At 42.2% G+C, this 25,162-nt stretch overlaps 1 protein-coding gene across 2 annotated transcripts; it reads right to left on the reverse strand.

Moving 5' to 3' along the window:
- Positions 1 to 5,100: 5,100 nt before the first annotated feature.
- LOC133397782 (gastrula zinc finger protein XlCGF57.1-like) lies at positions 5,101 to 24,313 on the reverse strand. Of its 2 annotated transcripts, none has more exons than XM_061669086.1 (3): positions 24,087 to 24,313; positions 22,741 to 22,886; positions 5,101 to 8,376 (listed from the first exon to the last, which is right to left on the reverse strand). In XM_061669086.1, exons 2-3 carry the CDS (start codon positions 22,865 to 22,867, stop codon positions 7,187 to 7,189), a joined length of 1,317 nt encoding a protein of 438 aa, XP_061525070.1. In that variant the 5' UTR covers positions 22,868 to 22,886; positions 24,087 to 24,313; the 3' UTR covers positions 5,101 to 7,186. The 2 variants fall into 2 exon arrangements, with proteins under 2 accessions (XP_061525070.1, XP_061525068.1); XM_061669084.1 differs by lacking the exon at positions 24,087 to 24,313 and adding an exon at positions 23,466 to 23,577.
- Positions 24,314 to 25,162: the final 849 nt, after the last annotated feature.

The raw sequence follows: 25,162 nt of genomic DNA on the forward strand, positions 1-25,162 counted from the left end.
CTTGGAAGAGAGCTGCAGCACACTTTCACAGCCCTAGTGACGTCAGCTGCACAAAAAAATTTCCTGAATTTCTACTGAACATTCGTTTTGATCAACACTTCGCAAAGCAGAGACCAAATGTTCTTTTTCCGCCACTTACTCGTAAGACGTGTGGCCCAGAATATCTCATATTAACACTTAAATGTAAAAACAACAGCTAAATTCTCTCCATCAGCTTTGTTTCTCTGAGATACTGAAATTGCTAAATTGTATGAGGAAAGCTGTTTTCGAACAGTCCCAGAAGGCAAGATAAGAGATTCATCTTAACCGGAAAATAGTTGCTTTGTCTGAACAAAAGAAATACAAAAATCCTTCGAACTCAATGTGCTTTACATGATTAAAAACACTTTACGACAAAGAGCAAAAACACTGAAGAAAAAGTTCAGAAAAGTAAAAGACACCTTAAAACCATTTTAGAAGAGACTAACATGACTGAAAATGTACCGTGCAAGAAAGATCAGTTAAAAAAAATGGAAAATGCTTAAAAACTTTGACACTTGGGGCTAAATTCTGTTGGCAAGTTAGAATAGCGAGACAGTGCCAAAATATGGGATTGTATAAATGAAACATCAAAACTGAAAATAAAAAGAAATAAGTTGCCAATATTTTCACTCGAAATTATTCAGAGGGGCTGAGTGAGTAAAATAAAGCAAAATAAAAGCAAATACATATGTAGCAAACTGCACAATGGGACAGTTACATGTTTAGATAATATAATCTAGTTATATCCTGTATGATATTTTATCAGAGCACATGGTAAATAAAAGACTAGAAACAAGTGCAATGATCATGCGCAGTATCCCTCTTTAACTTTTTAAACAATGATAATTGAATGTGTTGCCTTTATTGTTATTTTTCACTATATTGTGTTGACTGTGGAGTCTGCAACACTCCTTTCAAGTAGCCACACGCTTTTTATTCTCACCCGCCTCTTCCTTAGCTATGAATCTAGCTTTTTATGGTTCAAGAAATGTGATAAAGTAGAATATACAGCATCAAATGCCCATACAGGCTCGCTGTTCAGGGCGTCCATAAAGCCAATCGCTAACATAGTTAGCCTAATTAGCACAACGAAGCTCAGCTAGCATAGAGTGCTAACAAGTGCTAAGGTTTAAATAACCCCTTTTTAGCAACATTTGCATTGCCCAAAACAATATGACTGTACTTGTAAACATCCTATGTCTTATAGGAATTGATGTTTTCTACCACAAATAGTGACTTCATTTGTTATTATTATTATTATTATTATTTGTAGTTCTTCAGCCATGTCATTAAACACTGAAGTTAACGCCAGACAAACTGACGCATAACACATTTCACCACACCAGTGTGCTGAAGTACAAGATAAATCAAATGCAAATGAAACATTACAACAACTAAACTGTGACAGATATCAAGTGTTATCATTGAAAACGCTTACCGCTTGAGCAAAAAGCAGTCAAATAGACTGTGGCAGACATGACTTTGGTGTGGCACGCGCCAATTCAAATCGCTTGTGGGCGGGAGCAGGGCAGAGCAACAACCCAAAAAATGGGTTAGTTTGACCCAACCAATTGGTTACACCCTGAAAAGTAACCCACGAAAATTGACCCAAAACACACAACGCAGGAATTGGGTTAACATAGCAGACATATGACCCCAAAAATGGTAAATCTCAGAAAAATAACCCATAAATTTGACCCAACACAAACAACCCAAGAATTGGGTTAATGAAATAACCCAACTGTTTTTAGTGTATGATGTTCTTTTTCTGAATTGTTGTGCTACATTTCCACTGGCTGTAATGAGACACACACCTTCCAAAAGTCTTAGGAGTCATTCAGATGTTTTTAAATTTTTTTGTAAAAGTAAGTGTATATATTCTATATATTATATGTATATATTAGTGTATATATTATATTCTTTTTTGTCAGCAGTGGTTTTTGCCTTGGAACTCTGCCATGGATGCCATTTTTGCCCCATCTCTTCCTTACTGTTGTGTCATGAACATTGACCTTAACTGAGGCAAGGGAGGCCTGCAGTTCTTGAGAAGTTGTACTGAGGAGTTCATTTGTGGACTCCTGGATGAGTCATCCCTGTTCTCTTGGGGTAATCTTTGGAGGCTGGCCACTTCTGGGAAGGTTCACCACTGTTCCATGTTTTCTCCATTTGAAGTTAATGGCTGTGCCGATGGTTCGCTGGAATCCTAAAGCTTTAGAAATAGCTTTTGTTAACCCTTTCCAGACTGATAGATGTTAATTATTTATAAACTATTCTGGAATTTCTTTGGATCATGTCATTTTTGTAGCAGCTTTTTTAGATTTTATATGACTTGATTTGATCAGGACAGATTCTGTTTAAGTCATTTCTTGATTGACCAGGTCTGGAGGTAATCAGGCATGGTGTGATCAATGAAAATTAACCAAAAATTGTGACTAGTCACAATTAATGATTTAATAAGGGGGGTAATTACTTTTTCACACAGAGCCATTTTTTCCTGAATAAATGAAATAATTTAAAACAGCATTTGAAGTTCACTTGGGTTATATTTGTCAATTTACCATAATTTCTCGTGTGTAATGCGCACCCCCAAAGTTGACCTCAAAATTCTGGAAAACCCTTCAACTTATGTATAATGCATTTTTACAATGCAGAATTTTGCTTCTACCCGTATGATCAAAACAAAGTATTATCTGTACTTTCGTTTTTTCCAAAAAATATTAAGAAGTTAAGCACTTTATTTGAACACATAATACTTTATTTTTATTTACTTGCTCTTATTTTGAAATTCACAGCCCTACGTTTATTTAGAAAATGAGAAAACACTTAGTTGTGCTCATTTGTATGATTACCCAGGCAGAATTTGTAAGATGTGTACAATTCTTTAAAGATAACATGAAGGACCAGGCGAAACACCATTTTATTTTAATGGGATTCAAATTAAACTGTCAAGCATTTCAGAAAAACATTATCATTAAACAAAACATAACCATAAAGAAATGAATGATGATTGTTGTTCAGCCTGTTGTATTTAAAAAGAAAAAAAAGAAAACAATATTTCACAAATTCTGCCTGGCAATGTAAACTTATGAATACAATTGTACATGTATGCAGTCATACGTACCCTTCATATTGGAATGAAAGTGCAGGCTACACCTTTTTCATAACCTCTCGCTGGCAGACAAGAATGAAAGTGTACAAGATTTTCATAACCTCTAGGGGGCGATGGCACATTGGAATGAAAGTGTAACAGCTTTTTCATCACCTCGAGAGTGCCGCATACATTTATAAAATGTGAAAGTATAATGCGCACTATTGACTTTACAATTTTTTTTTTGGGGGGGGGGTGCGCATTATACACGAGAAATTACGGTATAGTTGTTTGATGATCTTAAACAAACTGGGGAAACTATACAAAAATATAAGAATTCGTGATAGGGCCCACTACTTTTTCACAGCACAGTATGCTTAGACAGCCTTTCTGACAGTTACTTAGAAACAACCACATCCTGATAAACAGTCTCTCACTTTTCTCTGTTGTGTTCCTATCTTCTGCCTGTTTTGATTTGATAACCTAAACATTGACTTTGGCGTTTCTTTCTTCAAACCATATTAGGATTAAAGGGTCTGCTACGACCCGAGACGAATAAATCATTTCTCAGGATTCAAATGCTCATATTCCATTGGACCCATTTCCTCAGTAATCACATTATAACATATCATAGATGTGCATGAAAAGCATAAATGAAATATGAAAAGCACATCATATTATATTGTATCTGAACCCACAATGCAATATCAGGCCTGTCACTTCACTGTCCCAACACATTTTTCATAGCATGTGCCCTAAGAAAATTGGACCTAACCCTTTGTTTATATAAAAAAATAAAAATAAATGTGTGTGTAAATTGCTGCTAAAGCTGTTACTGAATATATATATATATATATTATATATATACATAGATATATAATTGCAAGTGTTCCTCCATCTGCATTTTGTCCACAAAATGGAAGGAGCACACGTACAAGGTTGCAACGTGGCAGCTCCACTTTCCTCAGCCCTCGACTGGTCATAGTAACATGATCCAAGACGGTCATCCTTGTGGAGCCGACCGTTCCACGGGAGGAGCGGGTGGAGGCCGCCCAAGAGGCAAAGGCAGCAAAGTACAACGCTACGTTGATGTACCGGTGCACCAATTAAGCAGTTTTTCCACTTAGTACTTGTCGCTTGGGCTATTTTTTGTTTTGTGAGGGTTTTGAATGGGTTAAAGACATTTCAATTGTTTTCAATGGGGAAATTTTATTTTCTATACAAAACAATTGAGTTACTCTTAACAGTTTTATTTAGGATCACATAAGCACTTTACAGTTGACCACCAAAGGTCAAAGTGTCTTTACAGTCCATTTCAATCAATCATTCGCTTATTTGATATTGACATCACTAAAACATTGGACAAACCGCATGCATTGCTTGAAGTATTTTGGCACCAGTGCCAATTCAACACTTTGTCCACAGCAGGTTTTTAGAAAAGACAAAGACAACATGAAGATAAATGTGGTAATACAAGAATGTGGGTTTACTGTATATGAGAAACATTGTCCATTAGAAACAGTTACTAGGAAACAGCATTGTTTTAAAACGCCATGGATTACAAAAGGCATAGCGCATGCATGCAAAAAAAAAAATAAAAAAATAAAAATTACAATATTTATAAAGTTAAGGACAAAATATGTTGAAATAAAGTACAAAATGTAAAAGTAAATGAGATGTTTTATGAATAAGCAAGAACGAACATTGTCACACACGACTGGCGTAAAAGAGCAATACACAAGGACTGTGGGGTATTAAATCGTAATATTGTTCCATAAATGTTGAATATCCAGAATATTTTACAAAAGATAAAAATGTTGCGGAAAACTTTAGAGATATAGCTAATAAATGTAATATTTTTGTTCATATTGGTTGTGACCCAGCAAAGAGCCAAGAAATATATATATATATATATATATATAAAAAAAAAAAACATCCTATTTATTAACACTGCAAACAATATTAGAAATTGTAAAACTAAAAAAAAAAATAAATAAAATAAAATAAAAATCTACTGATTGTTATATTAGAGCACGTTCACATCTGTAATCTATTCAAACTGCCATTTATTCCTTTCAAAAATGAAAACAGCTAGTTAAACATCAATTTACTAACTATGGACCAATATCTCTACTTTCACAGTTCTAAAAATGTGGTTAAAAAATTATTTGGGAAATACAATCTTACAAATGAAAATAAATTTGGTTTTGGCGCATAAAGGACCACCTCAATGGGAGTTATGGAATTTTGTGGTAGGGATATCTACTAGCATACAGTAGATAATGAAGAATTCACTGTTGACATTTTTATAGATCTGAAAAAAAGCTTTTAACACTCTGAATCATACTATAATAATGGAAAAAAACAGTGCTATGGCATCAGAGGGTAGGTAAATATTGTAAGTGAATTATTTGGAGGATCGATATAAATATGTGCAATTTAACAATGAAAAATCCAAACTATACAAAACCTGCTGTGGACAAGTGTATGGGGTTCCCCAAGGGTCTGTATTAGGCCCCAAATGATTCACATTATATCTCAATGATAATCAATCAATCAATGAGCTGCAATGTCTCTTAAGTACTCAAATGTGTTTTATTTGCTGATACAGACAAAAACCTGCAACCGCTTCTGAATACTGTGGAAAATGAACTAAAAGACATTGAAAAACTGGTTTGATATAAACACTAAATTTAAACAAAAAGTTGATCATTTTTGCCACTAAAAAAATTAAACACCAGATTAAACTCACAGCATATTACATTGAGATAGAAAGATTATATGGTACAAGAATAAACACATTTTTTTTGTGATTATTGATGCCAAGCTTTGTTGGAAGCCACATAAAGACAACGTTAAAAACTAGAACACCACTGATGTTCTCAAGATGAAATCTTTATATACACTTTAGTGCTTACTATTACTTCCATACATGACTTACGGTGTTGAGACATGGGGCAACACATGGAAAACCAATTCTTAGCCCATGTTTTAAGTTACAAAAGAAAAGAACAAAAAAATAATTAACCAATCTAAATACCCAGAAGCAACAAATGTATTATTTAGCCACTTAAAAACTAAAGTACTGAAAAAATATATGACCAAGGTATAAATGAAAGAAATTGCATAAACATTGTAACTTTCTTGTTACTTTGACTTTTTCGACAAATTTGTGCAAAGCTTGTTTTTTTGTTTGTTGAAAGGTGCCATATTTTAAAGACACCAACTTTTTGGGGGGTATTTGGGATGCAATATTGGCTCTATGGCGCCTCAGTAATCACGTACTATTAATTAAAATGGTCGTCGCATTGCTGAGCTCCCAGAGGTTTTTCTGCCAAGAGGCCTGAAATCAGGTAATTCGAATTTCTCAAGCTGATCTACGTCACTAGCGAAGATCTCCGCCTACCGCTCCGCTCCCGAGCCAGTGCTGCCAACATAAACACGTGTGCTCTCACAAGTGGGTCTTCTACACAGAGGTAACCAATCAGAGGGAAAGGGATGGTCTTAGACATCAGACAAATATGGACAAAGCGCATACAAAACTGGGTCAAACAGAAGTAGCTGTCAGAGGAGCCTTTTCTGGACATTAGTATGACAATGAAATTGACTCTTTTATACTTTTTTTTATACTCTTCCATGTTAGAGAGTCACTCTATAGAGGTCTAAATAGCCAAAATATGTGTTCTATTACTCACTAATTTCACTCGTGTCAGATATTGAAATTTGTGTTGGTGCATTGATGGATTTTTTGTTTGTTTTTTGTTTTGTAAAGCTCAGTGGAGGCATAATAAGCCATGGCTTCATCCTTTGTTGCTTTTCTGAAATTATTATCTGAATGAAAACTAATCAAATAAACCTAACCTAAGCTTTCTGATCACCGCCATTCTAACCAGCACACTTGTGTGTCTTAGCCCCATACATACAAGAGAATCTTTGACCACAAATAGCGCAGGCAAAAGGATTCTCATCAGTGTGGGTGCTTATGTGTGTATTAAACTGTCCCTTCCGAGTGAATCTTTTAGAACAAACTGAGCAGGAAAAGGGTTTAATCACCAGTGTGGGTTCTTGTGTGTATTTTCAAGCGTCCCTTTTGCCTTTGTGAGTTCTGATGTGTGCTTTTAAGTTTCCCTTTATGGAGAATCTATGACCACAAACTGAGCAGGCAAAGGGTTTTTCTCCAGTGTGTGCTCTTATGTGTCTTTTTAAGCTTTCCTTGAGAGGGAATCTTTGACCACAAAGTGAGCAGGGAAAAGGTTTCTCACCAGTATGGGTTCGTGTGTGCATACTTAAGTTTCCCCTATTAGAGAATCTTTGACCACAAACTGAGCAGGGAAAAGGTTTCTCTCCAGTATGGGTTCTTGTGTGTATTCTTAAGCTTCCCCTACGAGAGAATCTTTGACCACAAACTGAGCAGGGAAAAGGTTTCTCTCCAGTATGGGTTCTTGTGTGTATTTTCATGCTTCCCTTATGAGAGAATTTTTGGCCACAAACTGAGCAGGCAAAGGGTTTCTCTCCAGTGTGTGTTCTTGTGTGCGCTTTTAAGGTTCCCTTTACAGAGAATCTTTGACCACACACTAAGCAGGAAAAGGGTTTCTCTCCAGTGTGGGTTCTGTTGTGTTTTCTTAAGTCTCCCTTCTGAGTGAATCTTTGACTACAAACTGAGCAGGAAAAAGGTTTTTGTCCAGTATGGGTCCTTGTGTGTATAATGAGGCTTCCCTTATGAGAGAATCTTTGACCGCAGACTGAGCAGACAAGAGGTTTCTCACCAGTGTGAGTACTTGTGTGACTCCTTAAGTGTTCCTTCTGAGAAAATCTTTTACTACAAACTGAGCAGGCAAAAGGTTTCTCACCCGTGTGTGTTCTTTTGTGTCGTTTCAAACGGCTACTATAAGCAAAGGTTTTCCCACACTGAGAACATTCCCATTGTTTGTTGTCAGTGTGACCTGTCATATCACCTTCAGACTGTTCATCATCATCATAGTCAGAAGAGTGTGATGTCAGGTCATCACTATCTGACAATGGAGCGATGAGTCCATCTTCTTGTGATCCTCCACAGTGTTCTCCGTCACCTTCTGCGGTCATGTGTAGACTTGAGTTGCTGCTTGTCTGCTCCGCTGCTCGGTTCTCCTCACTTTGACCATCTTTATCTTCAGTCTTCAAACGGAGACCAGTGAATGGCAACTTTGTGATATCCTCCTCCTCCACCTCCTCTTTAATGTGAGGGGGCTCTGGCACCTGCCGCTCAGTACAAATATTTCCACTGATGTCTGCAAGACACAAGATGACAAACACACATGGTTTGGTCAAGTCAATTCTCATGTTGTGACTTTAATGGTATGGAATGACATTCGCAAATGCACCTATTAATTTTTTTTTGGAGAGCCTATCCTTGGTTACTCACGGAAAGAATTTCCTATTCCCAATTTACAATATGGCAAAAAAAAAAGTGATTTAAATGTTTTTTTTAAATATATATTGTCATGTCAAAATACTATATACAGCAGTGTTTTTTAACCTTGTTGAAGGTATGGAACCCGGCAAATTTCATACAGGCATTCACAGAACCCTTCCTACTTAGAAAAATAAAATGTGGTTCATTTCAAATTCAAAACAGGTATATTTTTCATTGTCTGTGTAGATTCTCAGTCAACCAGGTCAGGGTAATCCGCAAAGGTTGAATTATGGCAACTGGACTGTTCTTGTATGTTGTTTGTTCAACAAACACGCACAGTCCAGTTGCCATGATTCAAGCTTTGGGGATATATTTTATTTGTGCACAAAATTAACCACACATAAGGTGCACACAAAAGCACTGTGTTCAAAGAACAAAATCAACAAAACATGAATTTCGCACAAAACCCAAACAGAGGTCAATGAAAATTTACAGTAAATTGTGAATTTTCCTGTTGGCTTTCACCTTGATAAGTGCCACTCATATTTTCACAAAAAGTCTGTTGGTTATTTTTTACAATCCTTGAAAAGGGTTCATGGGTAAGAGTAAATATTAGACTTTATACCGATCAGATCGGCTTGATCGGTATCGGTCGATGATAAGCATTTTATGCTTATCATCGAAATGGGGAAAAAACGTGGTAGTGGTGGTCCCGGTGCTCGGTACAGGACGTTCATTTAATGATAGCTTGAGGTATGTTCACGTACTTTTAATACGATACGGCTCGCAAGCAGGCAACAAAACGTTATGTAGCCTCCTAGCAAGCTGGTGCTAGCACTAACTGTTGTACATAAATATGCTGCCGTTCTGTCGAATCATGCTCTAAAAGCAGGGTTGGGCAAACTACGGCCGGCGGGCCACATCCAGATCATCTCAATCCGGCCCGCCAAAGATTCGTACAGAATCTCCCTAATCATATCAAAATCATGCCTACATTCATTTGACCTTGTCCTGTAATGCTGAGTGGTTCCACCAGGTTGTGCTGTAATGCCCAGTGGTTCCACCAGGTAGTGCAGTAGGTACGGTGATACATTGACTTGACTTTGGCTGTTCTGTTTTTACTCTGCTACTGCTCTGAACCCTTCTTCAACCATGAGTTGACCAAAGAACAGAAAAGTCGACAGTGAGTGCAGTGTTTAATATAGAATGGACTACTAAATACTTTTTCACTGAAGTCCAGTCAAAGGCTTTGTCTATAAGAAACCATGGCGGTTTTAGAGGAATATAACATCACTTTTCCACCAAGCATGCTGATTATGCTAACAGCCAATCAATGCAGGAACTAATGGCTACGGCTCAGCGGTTAAAATCAAGCTTGCAGGCTCATCAAAAACACCTTTATCTGACAAACTGCCATCCAAGATTCAGTCACACAAGACCCCGAAACAGCGCCACAGGAGCTGCAGATGGAACTGATTGTGATACCGTCTTAAAACAGAAGTTCAACTCTCAAACTGGGTGGGTTTTATGCTTAATTAAGCAAAGACAAATTTCCCAAAAAGTTGATTTCTGTATTTAACACATATATAAGGCGCACCGTATTATTGGGCGCAGGCATGGTAAAACATACACTAGCATGCGTATGTTAGCGTATGTTTTTAAAAAGGCAGCGGGAGCAAAACTGAGTTCGGTTGTACTTTATTGAAGTATTCAACAATGTACTCACGTTATTTTTTTTATCAATCCTCATCCACAAATCCATCAAAGTCCTCATCTTCTGTATCCGAAATGAACAGCTGGGCAATTTTGCCATCAAACATGCCGGGTTCCCTCTCGTCATTGTCGGAGAGAGTCTCGTTGCCGGGGGTTGCCTGCTGTGGACAATGATGCCGGCTTTCGCGAAAGCTCGGACAACAGTCAAATCAGATACCTTAGCCCAGACATCCACAATCCATTCACATATGGTGGCGTAACTCGCCCGGCGATAGATGGCGCCGTTTCATAAAACGAAAGCACCAAGACTTTCGATTTTCATTTCTTCTGCAAGCGTTAATGCCCTCAGTCGAATGGCGACTGCAGAGAGGCTTCTCCCGGCTGTTCTTTGATCGTTAATCAATTGCTCGAGTTGGTCTTCTAACTCGGGCCCACCTCGCCTTGTTTCCGCGGAAACTCAGCATCGTCTTCTTGCTTGGCGAAGCTCGTTTTCCTGCTTCCTCCCCTTGTGAACCATGGATTCGTTGATCTTGAATTCTCTCACGGCTGCTCGATTGCCATGTTCATCCGCATAACTGATAGCTTGCAGTTTAAACTGTGCTTCGTAAGCGTGTCTCTTCGGATGTGTCATTTTCGGGGGTCCTTAGCCAAACCAATGTTGTTTTGCACAATGCACATACCGGCGCTATATACCTACAGGGGGCGTGCCTTTGGCGTCCTCTTTCACGCACACCCTTCCCCCTTTATGCCCGCATGGTGTCCTCAGTCACGTCTGCCTTTCTTCTATATAAGCAGGAAATGCTCCCAGTCAGTCAAGCGGCGCGCTCATCAAAAGTCACACAACATTTACAGATTACAGAACTCGGTGCACACATAAGGCGCCCCGTCCATTTTGGAGAAAAAGTAAGACTTTTAAGTAACCCTTATGGTTGTGAAAATACGGTAATTGTATTTTAATGGGATTCAAATTAAACGGTCAAGCATTTCAGAAAAGCATTATCATTAAACAAAACATAAATAACTTAATGTCAGTCATTTGTCAGTCAAAACAAAGAACTTAATTCAGTCATATTAAAAAACAACAACTATATTTTTCAAATTCTGCCAGGGTATGTAAACGTATGCACATAACTGTACATATATGCAGTCATACGTACCCCCTGTCATATTGGACTGAAAGTGTAGGCTACACCTTTTTTATAACCACGAGGTGGCGGTGGCGTTTTGGAATGAAAGTGTACAGCTTTTTTATAACCACTAGATGGCGGCATACATTTATAAAATGTGAAAGTTTTTTCCATTTTCCCCTATACCTATGTGTAATGTGCACTAATGACTTTTGACAATTTTTGGGGCGGGAAAATGCGCATAATACACGAGACATTACGGTAATTTAATTACATTAAATTAGCACCCATTATTTCTGTCATGTTGTAATGTTGGTTTGACATGACTGATTAGATAGAATACATGACCTGACTAGAGAATACGTTTGAAGATACTCAGCATACAGTACACAAGTATATCCAGTAAATGAAAAAGTCATTTAAATAGACACATTGCTCCATCTTGTGATCGGATCAGTGATCATTTTTTGTTTGTTTTTTTAAACTCGCTGATCAATGATCAGCCCCAAAAATCCTGATCGTGTCAAGCCTACTAAATATTTTGGGCACTTTAAAAAAAACATTTTTTTTAATAATGTTTTGCATTGAAAGCACGTTTTAACGACAAAAAAGTAAACTTGAGAAATAAAGTTATGATTTATTTTCAATATGCAATGCCTTTGATGGGAATGTTGCCCCCACCAATATGGGCACGACGTAGGCACATCATTTAGCCGGGCTGGCACATCATTTAGCCGGGCTGCTACAGCTTACTGGCGTATCTATTCATGTCTACGTATATATTGCTGTTTGGGCTCCGCACATTCAACAACAACAAGTCGTGGTTCACTGCCAAACTTCAGCAACTTCGCCAAGCTAAGGAGGATGCATATCAAAGCGGGGACAGGGCCCTGAATAATCGAGCTCGAAACCAGGTGATTAAAGAAATTACCATTGCAAAGCGGAAATATGCAGCAAAGTTGGAAAAACAGGTTAGCGCCAACGACTCTAAATCAGTCCGTCATGCATTTCAATCGCTGACAAATTACAAGCGACGATCCCCCCAAGCTGAGAACAATAGCACACTAGCTAATGACTTTAACACCTTCTACTGCAGATTTGAAAAGGACACTTTCACACCCCACACCCACCCAGCCGCACCACCGACCACAATCACACCTCTGACTTCTGCGTTAACCATACACGAACAGGCTGTGAGACGTAGCTTCAAACAACAAAAGACTAACAAAGTGGCAGGCCCAGACCATGTGTCCCCATCCTGTCTCAAAGCCTGCACGGACCAGCTCGCTCCAGTCTTCACACAGATCTTCAATAGAACTCTGGAACTGTGCGAAGTACCATCCTGTTTCAAACGATCCACCATCATTCCAGTCCCCAAGAAACCTACAATCTCGGATCTAAATAACTACAGGCCTGTCGCCTTGACATCTGTGGTCATGAAGTCCTTTGAACGTCTCGTGCTGGACCACCTCAAGAGCGTCACAGGCCCCCTGCAGTTTGCCTACCGAGCGAACAGGTCTCCGACTGATGCAGTCAACGTGGGACCGCACTTCATCCTAGAACACCTCAACAGTGCAGGGACCTACGCGAGGATCCTGTTCGTGGACTTCAGCTCAGCGTTCAACACCATCATTCCTGAACTCCTTTCCTCCAACCTTCTCCAGCTCAGCGTCTCACCTGCCTTCTGCCAGTGGATTTGCAGCTTCCTGTCAGGCATGACACAGCAGGTGATGCTGGGGGAGGCCACCTCATCCACACACAGCATCAGCAATGGGGCACCCCAAGGTTGTGTCCTCTCTCCGCTGCTCTTCTCTCCTTACACGAACGACTGCACCTCAACGGACCCGGCTGTCAAACTCCTGAAGTTTGCAGATGACACCACTGTCATCGGCCTCATCAAGGATGGTAACGAGTTTGCATATCGACAGGAAGTGGACAGGCTGGAGCTGTGGTGCGGCCGACACAACCTTGAGCTGAACACGCTCAAGACTGTAGAGCTGTTCGTGGACTTCAGGAGGCATCCTTCGCCACAGCTGCCCCTCACGTTGTCCAGCTGCCTTGTGTCAACGGTCGAGACCTTCAAGTTTTTGGGAATTACAGTCTCTCAAGACCTGAAGTGGGCGATCAACATCAACTCCATCCTCAAAAAGGCCCAGAGGATATACTTCGTGCGGCTTCTGAGAAAGCACGGCCTGCCACGGGAGCTGCTGATGCAGTTCTACACAGCAGTCATCAAATCAGTCCTGTGTTCTTCATCACAGTCTGGTTTGGTGCTGCTACAAAAAAGGACAAACTCCGACTGCAACGGACAATCAAAACTGCTGAAAAGATTGTCGGTACCCCCCTGCCCACCCTTGAGGACTTGCACGCTGCCAGAACTAAGACAAGAGCGTGCAAAATCCTCACGGACCCTCTGCATCCCGGTCACCGGCTCTTCCAGCTCCTACCCTCAGGTAGGCCCAACCGATCAATGCAAACTAGAACAAGCAGACATTCCAACAGCTTCTTCCCTCATGCAATCAACTTCTTAAACAGCTAACCTACAATTCCATTGCAACATGCTGCCAATTTTTTTGTCTTGAGTTTGTTGTCACATTTCTGTCGGGCCAATTATATACTACTCGTGCACTCATTGTAGCAGTCTCGCCACGCTGCACTATTTCCATATCTGTTGTTGAACTCATGCCAGAGTAGCATCTGCACCACTTGCACACTGACTCAGGAGTATCTGCAACATTTGCACAATCAACACTGTCCCAGATTATCGCACTACTAGTCACTTTAAACTCTTTTGGTAGTTTGAATGTCGTATTAGGTGTTATTCAATACGTTGACAAGTCGATGGGACATTTACGCCTGCATAGCCGCGACAAACGCAACTTAGTCACTGGGGTACTCGTACAATAATCGGTAGGTCTCCTTCCTTATTCCGCAAACTCTACCGGTCTGTCGTCTGTGTAGTTGACCATCGGTGCTCCCATGACCATCACAGTGATTGATGACAACCTGGGACCTAAAGTGCCTTGAAAAGGTATTAAGTTCCTAAAGTTCTCTCTTATGTAGACAGACCAAATTCCTTGTTCAGGGTTCGACGAACAAGTGTGGACCTCGTCCACGTTTGTTCAGTTCAGCCGGCTTGCCTTCATTAAACTTACATCCTCGCAGCAGACTTATTGTTGGATTATGAATTATTGCTGTGAATTACTTCATCAAACGGTGTCGTGACTCGGATGGAAAGAGACCTTCGATGGAGACTCCTTTCCACACCGACAACATGCCATTGTCTCTACAACCAAAATTCCAGAGGTGACAAAAAGAAAAACTGAAATATCACACAGCCATAAGTATTCAGACCCTTTGCTCAGTATTTAGTAAACTTTACACCGATTTTATCAGACTGATTGGTATCGGGCGATATTTACCATTTTCTGGTAATCGGCTGATCGGCTTTAATGTCATAATTCGCTGATCCGATCCGCAAAAGACATTTAATCCGCGTCGCCATCGTGCACAGTATATTTGAATCCAAAAGCTAGTTTATTTTTAGCCTTGTCGCGTGTCTTTTGACGTAGTATTGGTTATTATTTTTAAGTTATTAAAAAAATAAAAAATAAATAACACGTCGGCGTTGTGGGACAGACAACACGTCTGAGACAGAGATCTTTCAAGATTGCACTATGTCAGACTACTGCAATAAAATATCGTATTCCGATACCACAGCATCCTGTTTTTTATTATCACTGGGCTTTATCTTGTCAACTCAAATGCGACCGGATACACTCGTTACCGTGGCGAGCTCGCCGACTTTGTACTATAAAGGACAAAATGGGGAATAAATGTGTGTTGGTGGTCAACGGTGCTCAGGACAGGAGAGGACGTTCGTTTAAGGCTTGCTTGAGTTATGTTCACGTACTTTTAATACGATACGGCTCGCAAGCAGGCAACAGAACGCTATGTAGCCTAGCAAGCTGGTTGTACCTCGAATGGTTGGACGTAAACATGCTGCCGTTCTGTCGAATCATGCTCTAAAGGTTTCGGTGTGGGTGAAGTAATTTAATTACAGTAAGTTAGTAAGTTAGTCATGTAATGTTGGTTTGAACTGACTGATTAGAATACACGATCCGACTAGAGCAGTCATTTCCACCCTTATGGAGCCAAGGAACATATTTTACAATTTAAAAATCTCACAGCACACCAACAAACAAAAACGTCACAAAAAGTGGATACACCAATTACTGTATGTACTTCCTGCCATCTAATAGAAGACCATTTATCATTTGTTCTGTCTGTCACTATGCCTCACTGGCATAAATAGAGGAACAAAGATACATGATTTATTGTAAATATAATTTTTGAGCAATTAAGTACACAAGTGTATACAGTAAATGAACAGGTCATTTAAATAGACACATTCCTCCATGTTGTGATCGGATCGGTGATCGGTTATTTCAACTCGCTGATCGGCCTCAAACATCCTGATTGTGTAAAGCCTAGTATTTAGTAGAAGCACCCTTATGAGCGTCATGTCCCTGCAGCTGAAAAACACCCCCACATCATCATGCACATGACAGTGCATGTCAGAGCAAATGAGAATCATGAGGTCAAAGGAACTGCCTGAAGAGCTCAGAGACAGAATTGTGGCAAGGCACAGATCTGGCCATGGCTACAAAAAAATAATAATTCTGCTGCACTTAAGGTTCCTTAGAGCACAGTGGCCTCCATAATCATGAAATGGAAGACGTTTGGGGCGATCAGAATCCTTCCTGGAGCTGGCCGTGCGGCCAAACTGAGCAATCGGGGGAGAAGAGCCTTGGTGAGAGAGGTCAAGAAGAACCCAAGAGACCTTGCGTGGAGCCCCAGATCAAGGGAGATTATCAGTGGTCTTGTATGTCTTCGATTTTCTAATAATTGCTCCCACAGTTGATTTCTTCATACTAAGCTGCAGAGTCAGTCTTCCCAGCATGGTGCAGGTCTACAATTTTGTTTCTGGTGTCCTTTGACAGGCTCTTTGGTCTTGGCCATAGTGGAGTTTGGAGTGTGACTGTTTGAGGTTGTGGACAGGTGTCTTTTATACTGATAATGAGTTCAAAGAGGTGCTATTAATACAGGTAACAAGTGGAGGAGAGAAGTCTCTGAAAGAAGAAGTTACAAGTCTGTGACTGCCAGAAATGTTGCTTGTTTGTCGGTGACCAAATACTTATTTTCCACCATAATTTGCTAGTAAATTCTTTACAATTGTTTTTTTTTTTTTTTTTTTTTTAAATCAGACAGTGATTTTCTGGATTACTCTGGATACCTCCGATGAAAATTACAGGCCTCTCTCATCTTTTTAAGTGGGAGAACTTGCACAATTGGTGGCTGACTACATACATTTTTGCCCCACTGTAAATTCATTTTTTTTCCTCATTAATGTACACACCCCATCCTAAATGGACAGAAAAAAACAGGAATAGTTGAAATTTTCCCAGATTTATTCAAAAAGAAAAACTGAAATATCACCCAGTATTCAGACCCTTTGTTGTGACATATTTAACTCTGGTGCTGTTCATTTCTTCTGATCATCCTTGAGATGGTTCTACACCTTCATTGTACTGTAGTCCAGCTGTATTTTATTATACTGATTAGATTTGATTAGGAAAGCAACACCCCTGTCTATATAAGACCTTACAGCTCACAGTCCATGTCAGAGCAAATGAGAATTGTGAGGTCAAACGAACTGCCTGAAGACCTCAGAGACAGAATGGTGGAAAGGCACAGATCTGGCCAAGGTTACAAAAGATTTTCTGCTGCACTTAAGGTTCCTAAGAGCACAGTGGCCTCCATTATCCTGACATAGAAGACAGTTTGGGACGATCAGAACCTTTCCGGCCCAACTGAGCAATCGGGGGAGAAGAGCCTCGGTGAGAGAGGTAAAGAAGAACCCCAAAGATCACCGTGGCTGAGCTCCAGAGATGCAGTTGGGAGATTCTAGTTCTAGAAAGTCAACCATCACTGCAGCCCTCCACCAGTCAGGGCTTTATGGCAGAGTGGCCCAACGGAAGCCTCTCCTCAATGCAAGACATGAAAGCCTGCATGGAGTTTGCTTAAAAAAACAAACAAAAAAACACCTGAAGGAATCCATGATGGTGAGAAGTAAGATGCTCTCGTCTGATGAGACCAAGATAGGACTTTTTGGCCTTAATTCTTAGCAGTATGTGTGGAGAAAACTAGACACTGCTCATCACCTGTCCAATACAGTCCCAACGTGAAGCATGGTGGTGGCAGCATCATGGTGCGGGGGCATTTTTCAGCTGCAGGGACAGGACGACTGGTTGCAATCGAAGGAAAGATGAATGTGGCCAAGTAGAGGGATATCCTGGACGAAAACCTTCTCCAGAGCGCTCAGGACCCCAGACTGGGCCGAAGGTTCACCTTCCAACAAGACAATGACCCGAAGCACACAGCTAAAATCACTGAGTGGGTTCAGAACAACTCCGTGACCATTCTTGAATGGCCCAGCCAGAGCCCTGACTTAAACCCAATGGAGCATCTATGGAGATACCTGAAAATGGCTGCACACCAACCTTCACCATACCAACCTGACAGAACTGGAGAGGATCTGCAAGGAGGAATGGCAGATGATCCCCAAATCCAGGTGTGAAAAACTTGTTTCATCATTCCCAATAAGACTCATGGCTGTATTAGCTCAAAAGGGTGCTTCTACTAAATACTGAGCAAAGGGTCTGAATACTTATGGCTGTGTGATATTTCAGGTTTTTTTATTTATTTTAGTAAATCTGAAAACATATAAACACTTCAATTTTTTCTGTCAATATGGGTTGCTCTGCGTACATTATTGAGGGGAAAAAATATTTTAACAAATGGCTGCAATATAACAAAGTGAAAAATATAAGGGGGTCTGAATACTTTCCGTACCTACTATACACTCACGGCTTGAAATAATGCCACCCCAGGGGTGCCGATATTTTTGAGAATGACTATACGCACCCCTCCTTGAGCCGTCACCTTGTCGTGGTGGAGGGGTTTGTGTGTCCCAGTGATCCTAGGAGCTAAGTTGTCTGGGGCTTTATGCCCCTGGCAGGGTCACCCATGACAAACAGGTCCTAGGTGAGGGACCAGACAAAGCACGGCTCAAAGACCCTAATGATGACGACAAACAATGGACTTCGTTTTCCCTTGCCCGGACGCGGGTCACCGGGGCCCCCCACTGGAGCCAGGCCTGGTGGTGGGGCTCGAAGGCGAGCGCCTGGTGGCCGGGCCTGCACCCATGGTGCCCGGCCGGGCACAGCCCAAAAGGGTAACGTGGGTCCCCCTTCCCATGGGCTCACCACCTGTGGGAGGGGCCATAGGGGTCGGGTGCAGTGTGAGCTGGGCGGTGGCCGAAGGCGGGGACCTTGGCGATCCGATCCCCGGCTACAGAAGCTGGCTCTAGGGACGTCGAATGTCACCTCTCTGGCAGGGAAGGAGCCCGAGCTGGTGTGTGAGGTCGAGAAGTTCCGACAAGATATAGTCGGACTCGCCTCCACACACAGCTTCGGCTCTGGTACCAGTCCTCTCGAGAGGGGTTGGACTCTCTTCCACTCTGGAGTTGCCCACGGTGAGAGGCGCCGAGCAGGTGTGGGTATACTTATTGCCCCCCCGGCTCGGCACCTGTACGTTGGGGTTCACCCCGGTGGACGAGAGGGTAGCCTCCCTCCGCCTTCGGGTGGGGGGACGGGTCCTGACTGTTGTTTGTGCCTATGTACCAAACAGCAGTTCAGAATACCCACCCTTTTTGGAGTCCTTGGAGGGGGTGCTGGAGAGCGCTCCCGCTGGGGACTCCATTGTTCTGTTCGGGGACTTCAATGCTCACGTGGACAATGACAGTGAGACCTGGAAGGGCGTGATTGGGAGGAACGGCCCCCCCGATCAGAACCCGAGCAGTGTTCTGTTATTGGACTTCTGTGCTCGTCACGGATTGTCCATAATGAACACCATGTTCAAGCATAAGGGTGTCCACACGTGCACTTGGCACCAGGACACCCTAGGTCGCAGTTCGATGATCGACTTTGTGGTCGTGTCATCAGACTTGCGGCCACATTTCTTGGACACTCGGGTGAAGAGAGGGGCGGAACTGTCAACTGATCACCACCTGGTGGTGAGTTGGCTCCGATGGTGGGGGAAGATGCCGGTCCGACGTGGCAGGCCCAAACGTATTGTGAGGGTCTGCTGGGAAGGTCTGGCAGAATCCCCTGTCAGAAGGAGTTTCAACTCCCACCTCCGACAGAACTTTGCTCATGTTCCGGGGGAGGCTGGGGACATAGAGTCCGAGTGGACCATGTTCCACGCCTCCATTGCTGAGGCGGCCGACTGGAGCTGTGGCCGTAAGGTGGTCGGTGCCTGTCGTGGCGGCAATCCCTGAACCCGTTGGTGGACACCAACGGTGAGGAATGCCGTCAAGCTGAAGAAGGAGTCCTATTGGGCCTTTTTGGCCTGTGGGACTCCTGAGGCAGCTGATGGGTACCGGCTGGCCAAGCGGAATGCAGCTCTGGTGGTCGCTGAAGCAAAAACTCGGGTATGGGAGGAGTTCGGTGAGGCCATGGAGAAAGACTTCCGGACGGCTTCGAGGAAATTCTGGTCCACCATCCGACGTCTCAGGAGAGGAAAGCAGTGCACCACCAACACTGTGTTTAGTGGGGATGGGGCGCTGCTGACCTCGACTCGGGACGTTGTGGAGAATACTTCGAAGACCTCCTCAATTCCACCGACACGCCTTCCCATGAGGAAGCAGAGTGTGGGTTCTCTGAGGCGGGCTCTCCTATCTCTGGGTTTGAGGTCATCAAGGTAGTTAAAAAGCTCCTCGGTGGCAGGGCCCCGGGGGTGGATGAGTTTCGCCCGGAGTTCCTAAAGGCTCTGGATGTTGTGGGGCTGTCCTGGTTGACACGCCTCTGCAACATCGCGTTGACAGTGCCTCTGGATTGGCAGACTGGGGTGGTGGTCCCCCTTTTTAAGAAGGGGGACCGGAGGGTGTGTTCCAACTACAGGGGGATCACACTGCTCAGCCTCCATGGTAAGGTCTATTCAGGGGTGCTGGAGAGGAGGGTCCGTCGGGAAGTCGAATCTCAGATTCAGGAGGAGCAGTGTGGTTTTCGTCCTGGCCGTGGAACAGTGGACCAGCTCTACACCCTCGGCAGGGTCCTCGAGGGTGCATCGCCCAACCAGTCTCCATGTGTTTTGTGGACTTGGAGAAGGCGTTCGACCGTGTCCCTCGGGGAGTCCTGTGGAGGGTGCTTCAGGAGTATGGGGTACCGAACCCCCTGATACGGGCTGTTCGGTCCCTGTACGACCGGAGTCAGAGTTTGGTCTGTATATCCGGCAGTAAGTCGGACTCGTTCCCGGTGAGGGTTGGACTCCGCCAAGGCTGCCCTTTGTCGCCGATTCTGTTCATAACTTTTATGGGCAGAATTTCTAGGCGCAGCCAAGGCGTAGCGGGGGTCCGGTTTGGTGGCCTCAGTATTGCATCTCTGCTTTTTGCTGATGATGTGGTTCTGTTGGCTTCATCAAGCTGTGAGCTCCAACTCTCACTGGAGCAGTTCGCAGCTGAGTGTGAAGCGGCTGGGATGAGAATCAGCACCTCCAAATCTGAGACCATGGTCCTCAGTCGGAAAAGGGTGGCATGCCCTCTCCGGGTCGGGGATGAGATCCTGCCCCAAGTGGAGGAGTTCAAGTATCTTGGGGTCTTGTTCACGAGTGAGGGAAGAATGGAACGGGAGATCGACAGACGGATCGGTGCAGCGTCTGCAGTGATGCGGACTTCTTATCGTTCCGTTGTGATGAAGAAGGAGCTAAGCCGAAAGGCGAAGCTCTCAATTTACCGGTCGATCTTCGTTCCTACCCTCACCTATGGTCACGAGCTGTGGGTCGTGACCGAAAGAACGAGATACTGGATACAAGCGGCCGAAATGACTTTCCTCCGCAGGGTGTCCGGGCTCTCCCTTAAAGATAGGGTGAGAAGCTCTGTCATCCGGGAGGATCTCAGAGGAGAGCCGCTGCTCCTCCGCATTGAGAGGAGCCAGATGAGGTGGCTGGGGCATCTGATTCGGATGCCTCCCGGACGCCTTCCCGGTGAGGTGTTCCGGGCACGTCCCACTGGGAGGAGACCCCGGGGATGACCCAGGACACGCTGGAGAGACTACGTCCTTCGGCTGGCCTGGGAACGCCTCGGGATCCCCCCGGAAGAGCTGGATGAAGTGGCTGGGGAGAGGGAAGTCTGGGCGCCCCTGCTAAAGCTACTGCCCCCACGACCCGACGGTAGAAAATAATAAGCGGTAGAAAATGGATGGATGGATGGATGGATGACTATATATCCATTATATATTCATATATGTTACAGTGACGCTGCACAAGCTTTTACATACGATGCAGTATTCCTATATATTGTGTGCCCCTCGCTCGAGACTTTTGCCGTGTCTGTTGGCTTGTGTAGGCAAAAGTACAGACGTCAGTACTGAAAACGACTGACCGATGGTCAAGCAGCACAACGGAGACATACAATTCCTTGACAAGTTTATTGTCCACGGGCATTTTCAAATGAAAAGTCGGCGCTTATGTTATTGCGTTTCATGCATTAACTGTATTTGCTTCTGTTAAGTTGCAATTCGTGATTGTCCTTTGTAAAAGCATAATGGTATTTTTTTTTTGGGGGGGGGGGGGCACATTTAATTGTTATTATCTATCATTTATTTGTATACAAAGATTCACTTTACACTGAAAACTGTTACATATTGTTTGTTGAAAGTAGTGCAATAAAAATAAAAATGTTTCCCTAACATGAGGAATAAGGTGTCGAGGTGTCTTTGATTTTCGTTAGCTGCTCTTTAAGTGAACATATACTGAATTATGTCACACGCTAAAATGCTAGCTGCTCAAATGTAGTTGAACAACATAAAGGCTGTTTATGTCTTTTTTTAATGATTAATTCCTTGTTTTTTTTCCAGGTAAGAAACGCTTAGTTTAAACTGAAATTTATTTCTATTTGTGTTTTATTTATTATTTGCTTCACTGAAAATGTTGAGAGACAAGAAAATACAGTTTGCTGCTCATCGTGAATTTAAGGGGGAAAAAACAGCTTATCAAAAAAGAAAAAAAACAATTGTTGCCAATTATTATGTGAAATTGCTTATTTTTCCTTGTGTTTTAAAAACAATTTTAAAAAAAAAATGTAAAATTCAAAAATAATCAAATTTATTCAAATACTGTGTACATTTTTTGTAGGCTACACGAATACTAAAATATTCAATAGCTGCAGGCCTAGTTGTATTGTACTGTATGTAACGTCACACACGGACTGTAAATAAACACGGTAACACTGTTCAAAATGGAGGGCATTTTCTAAACAAGTGAGAGAGAAGTGAACAGACCTGCTCTGCGTTGAACATTTGGAGGCTGCAGATTGAACACAGCGTCCAGTAATTGACGTTGTGGCTCCTTCTCCTCTTTTGGTCCCCAAAGTTCCTCTTCGTACTCTGCTGTCCTCCTCGCACACATTCTCCCAACACTTAACGCTCTGGGTTGGAGGGATGAGAAAAGCAATTGTAAATCGGACATGTGAAACAATTATTTCAAGCTTCAGATTTGGACATTGTGGGTTAAACAGTACGTTGGTTAAACATGGCAAAGCACCAAAGTCAACAAGAGGAAACAGTAGAACATGTAATTATGCATTGTAAGAGATATGACACAGAAGGAAGACAGCTAATTTGTGACATCAGGAGAACATTTGTTTAAGATTAATTATAGACATTTAACAAAAGGATTCAGAATATACGTGTCATGGGTTATTAGTATCTTAGACAAATTAAGCTTATAGTATCTAGTTGTTTTTTTCTCCTACATTTATGTGTTAGTAGACATTCTCGGCCACATTCCTTATTAGTCGATGGCGTGGGGAAAAAAACTATTTACGCTCACGCTTGATCTCAGCTCAACTTTGAGTGTTGATCACAAACGCGTCTCTTTTGTTAGCAAGCTAAGCTAAACGAAGCTAAGCTAAGCCCAGAAACATCAACGTTAACCGAGACGACTTCAACCGGACAACGACGATTTAACGAAAAGCGTTTTAATTGCGTAAAGTAGATGGACTTACAGTGACGAGGATTCGGCCCGTTCGGTACAAACTGAGGTGAATTTAGTGCAGTTAGTTGTTTGGGGAAGGAGAAAAAACAAGATCTGCAGTGGACGATGTACGGCAACTCCATTTGGACAAACTTTGTGTCACTGAGGTGCGGAACAGCAAAACATGACAGAGCATTTAATATATATATATATATATATATATATATATATATATATATATATATATATATATATAATAAAATAACCTTCGATTATACAACCATTCCCAAATGTTTCTTTCTTTTTAAGTTGCTGTTGTATGTCAAATGTTTAACCAATTACATTACATTGTACAGGGCTGCCTCTGCACGTCTATTTTTTTTGGCAAAGGCGGAGAAAATGTAATTCATAAAGTTAGGAGAAAAACAACACCACCAATGGACCAGCGCTGTCATAAGAGGGCGTATGGAACTCGCACTTAAAAGGGGGAAAAAGAGAAAAAAAAAAAAAAAAAAAAAACGAGAAATAAGCTATCGAAAACACTTGAAAGTGATGCATTCAGCCATAATTCTTATTGCATAATATTAATGAAATTGTTTTCTACAAGTTATTTGTGCTACTACTACACATTTATTTTCCACAAGTTACTTACAGAACGAACGCAAGATGGTCAATCACAGTCCCGTGATTCTGGACCCAAACAGGCGGCGGCGATGTGATCGGGCCCCAACATTAGTCGGGGTCCTTCGGAGCCCTGCGCGCCTGGTGATGACGTCACAGTGCAGCGGCTCCACTCGAGCAAGCAACATTGCGCGAGTCATATGTTCTCGGTTGTATGACCCTCGCTTCACTCCACTTCGAACACTTGTTCCGATATGTCGTACAGAGAATCACAACTAACTGTACTGTTGTAATTTATGATGATTTTAAATGTATATGGTAACTTTTCTGAATAAAAAAAGAGGGTGGAAAAAAGGATCTTGTCAGCCTCTCAAGATATTTTTGCTTTTATTTTACATTTCCTTTGGCAAGTTAAACTCCTTTTCCCATGCCAATAAAGTTAGAATGTATTGTTTTTTCCCCATTTTATATTGTTTTTGGTGTGCATCTTGCACTATTAGACCAATTAATAAATTCGTCAAAAATATTTGATAATAGAAACATATATTAGCAATATAAACTTATTTGTCCCATCTGAGCTAAATTAATTTGATTACATTAATTTAGCTTTTAACTAATATTTGTTTTCATTTTTTCCCTTGTACTTATCCTGGCATTAATTGCACTGTTATTTTAGCTCGGTTTTTGAAATGAATATTTATTGTATCGTAACATTATGCTTCTATATTTTTAGGTTTGTAATAGTGTTTTTTATCATTTCAAGTGTATATATTATGAAATTTGATTTATGTATTTTAGTAGTGTTTTATTGTTTTCATTGTATCCTCAGGGGGGGACAGCCCTGCACTGGGAGTTGCGGTGGGCCGTCGTCGTGCCTCTTGGGGTCCCCAGTAGCCGTAAGTGCAGAGTTTCGCTTCATGGCTGCACCGGGGGCTCCATCTTGGTGGCCTGTAGACGGCTCCCTGAGATAGGGTGTTTCCTCACCTGCATGTTCTATCCATCACCACTGCAAACAGGAGGGAGCTCAGAGCTGATCCCTGATGCAGTCCCACCGCCGCCTTTAATTCCTCTGTCACACCTACAGCACACCTCACCACTGTTCTGCTG

The sequence above is a fragment of the Phycodurus eques genome, chromosome 23 (genome assembly GCF_024500275.1).
Source record: "Phycodurus eques isolate BA_2022a chromosome 23, UOR_Pequ_1.1, whole genome shotgun sequence".
In the NCBI taxonomy this organism is placed as follows: Eukaryota; Metazoa; Chordata; class Actinopteri; order Syngnathiformes; family Syngnathidae; genus Phycodurus; species Phycodurus eques.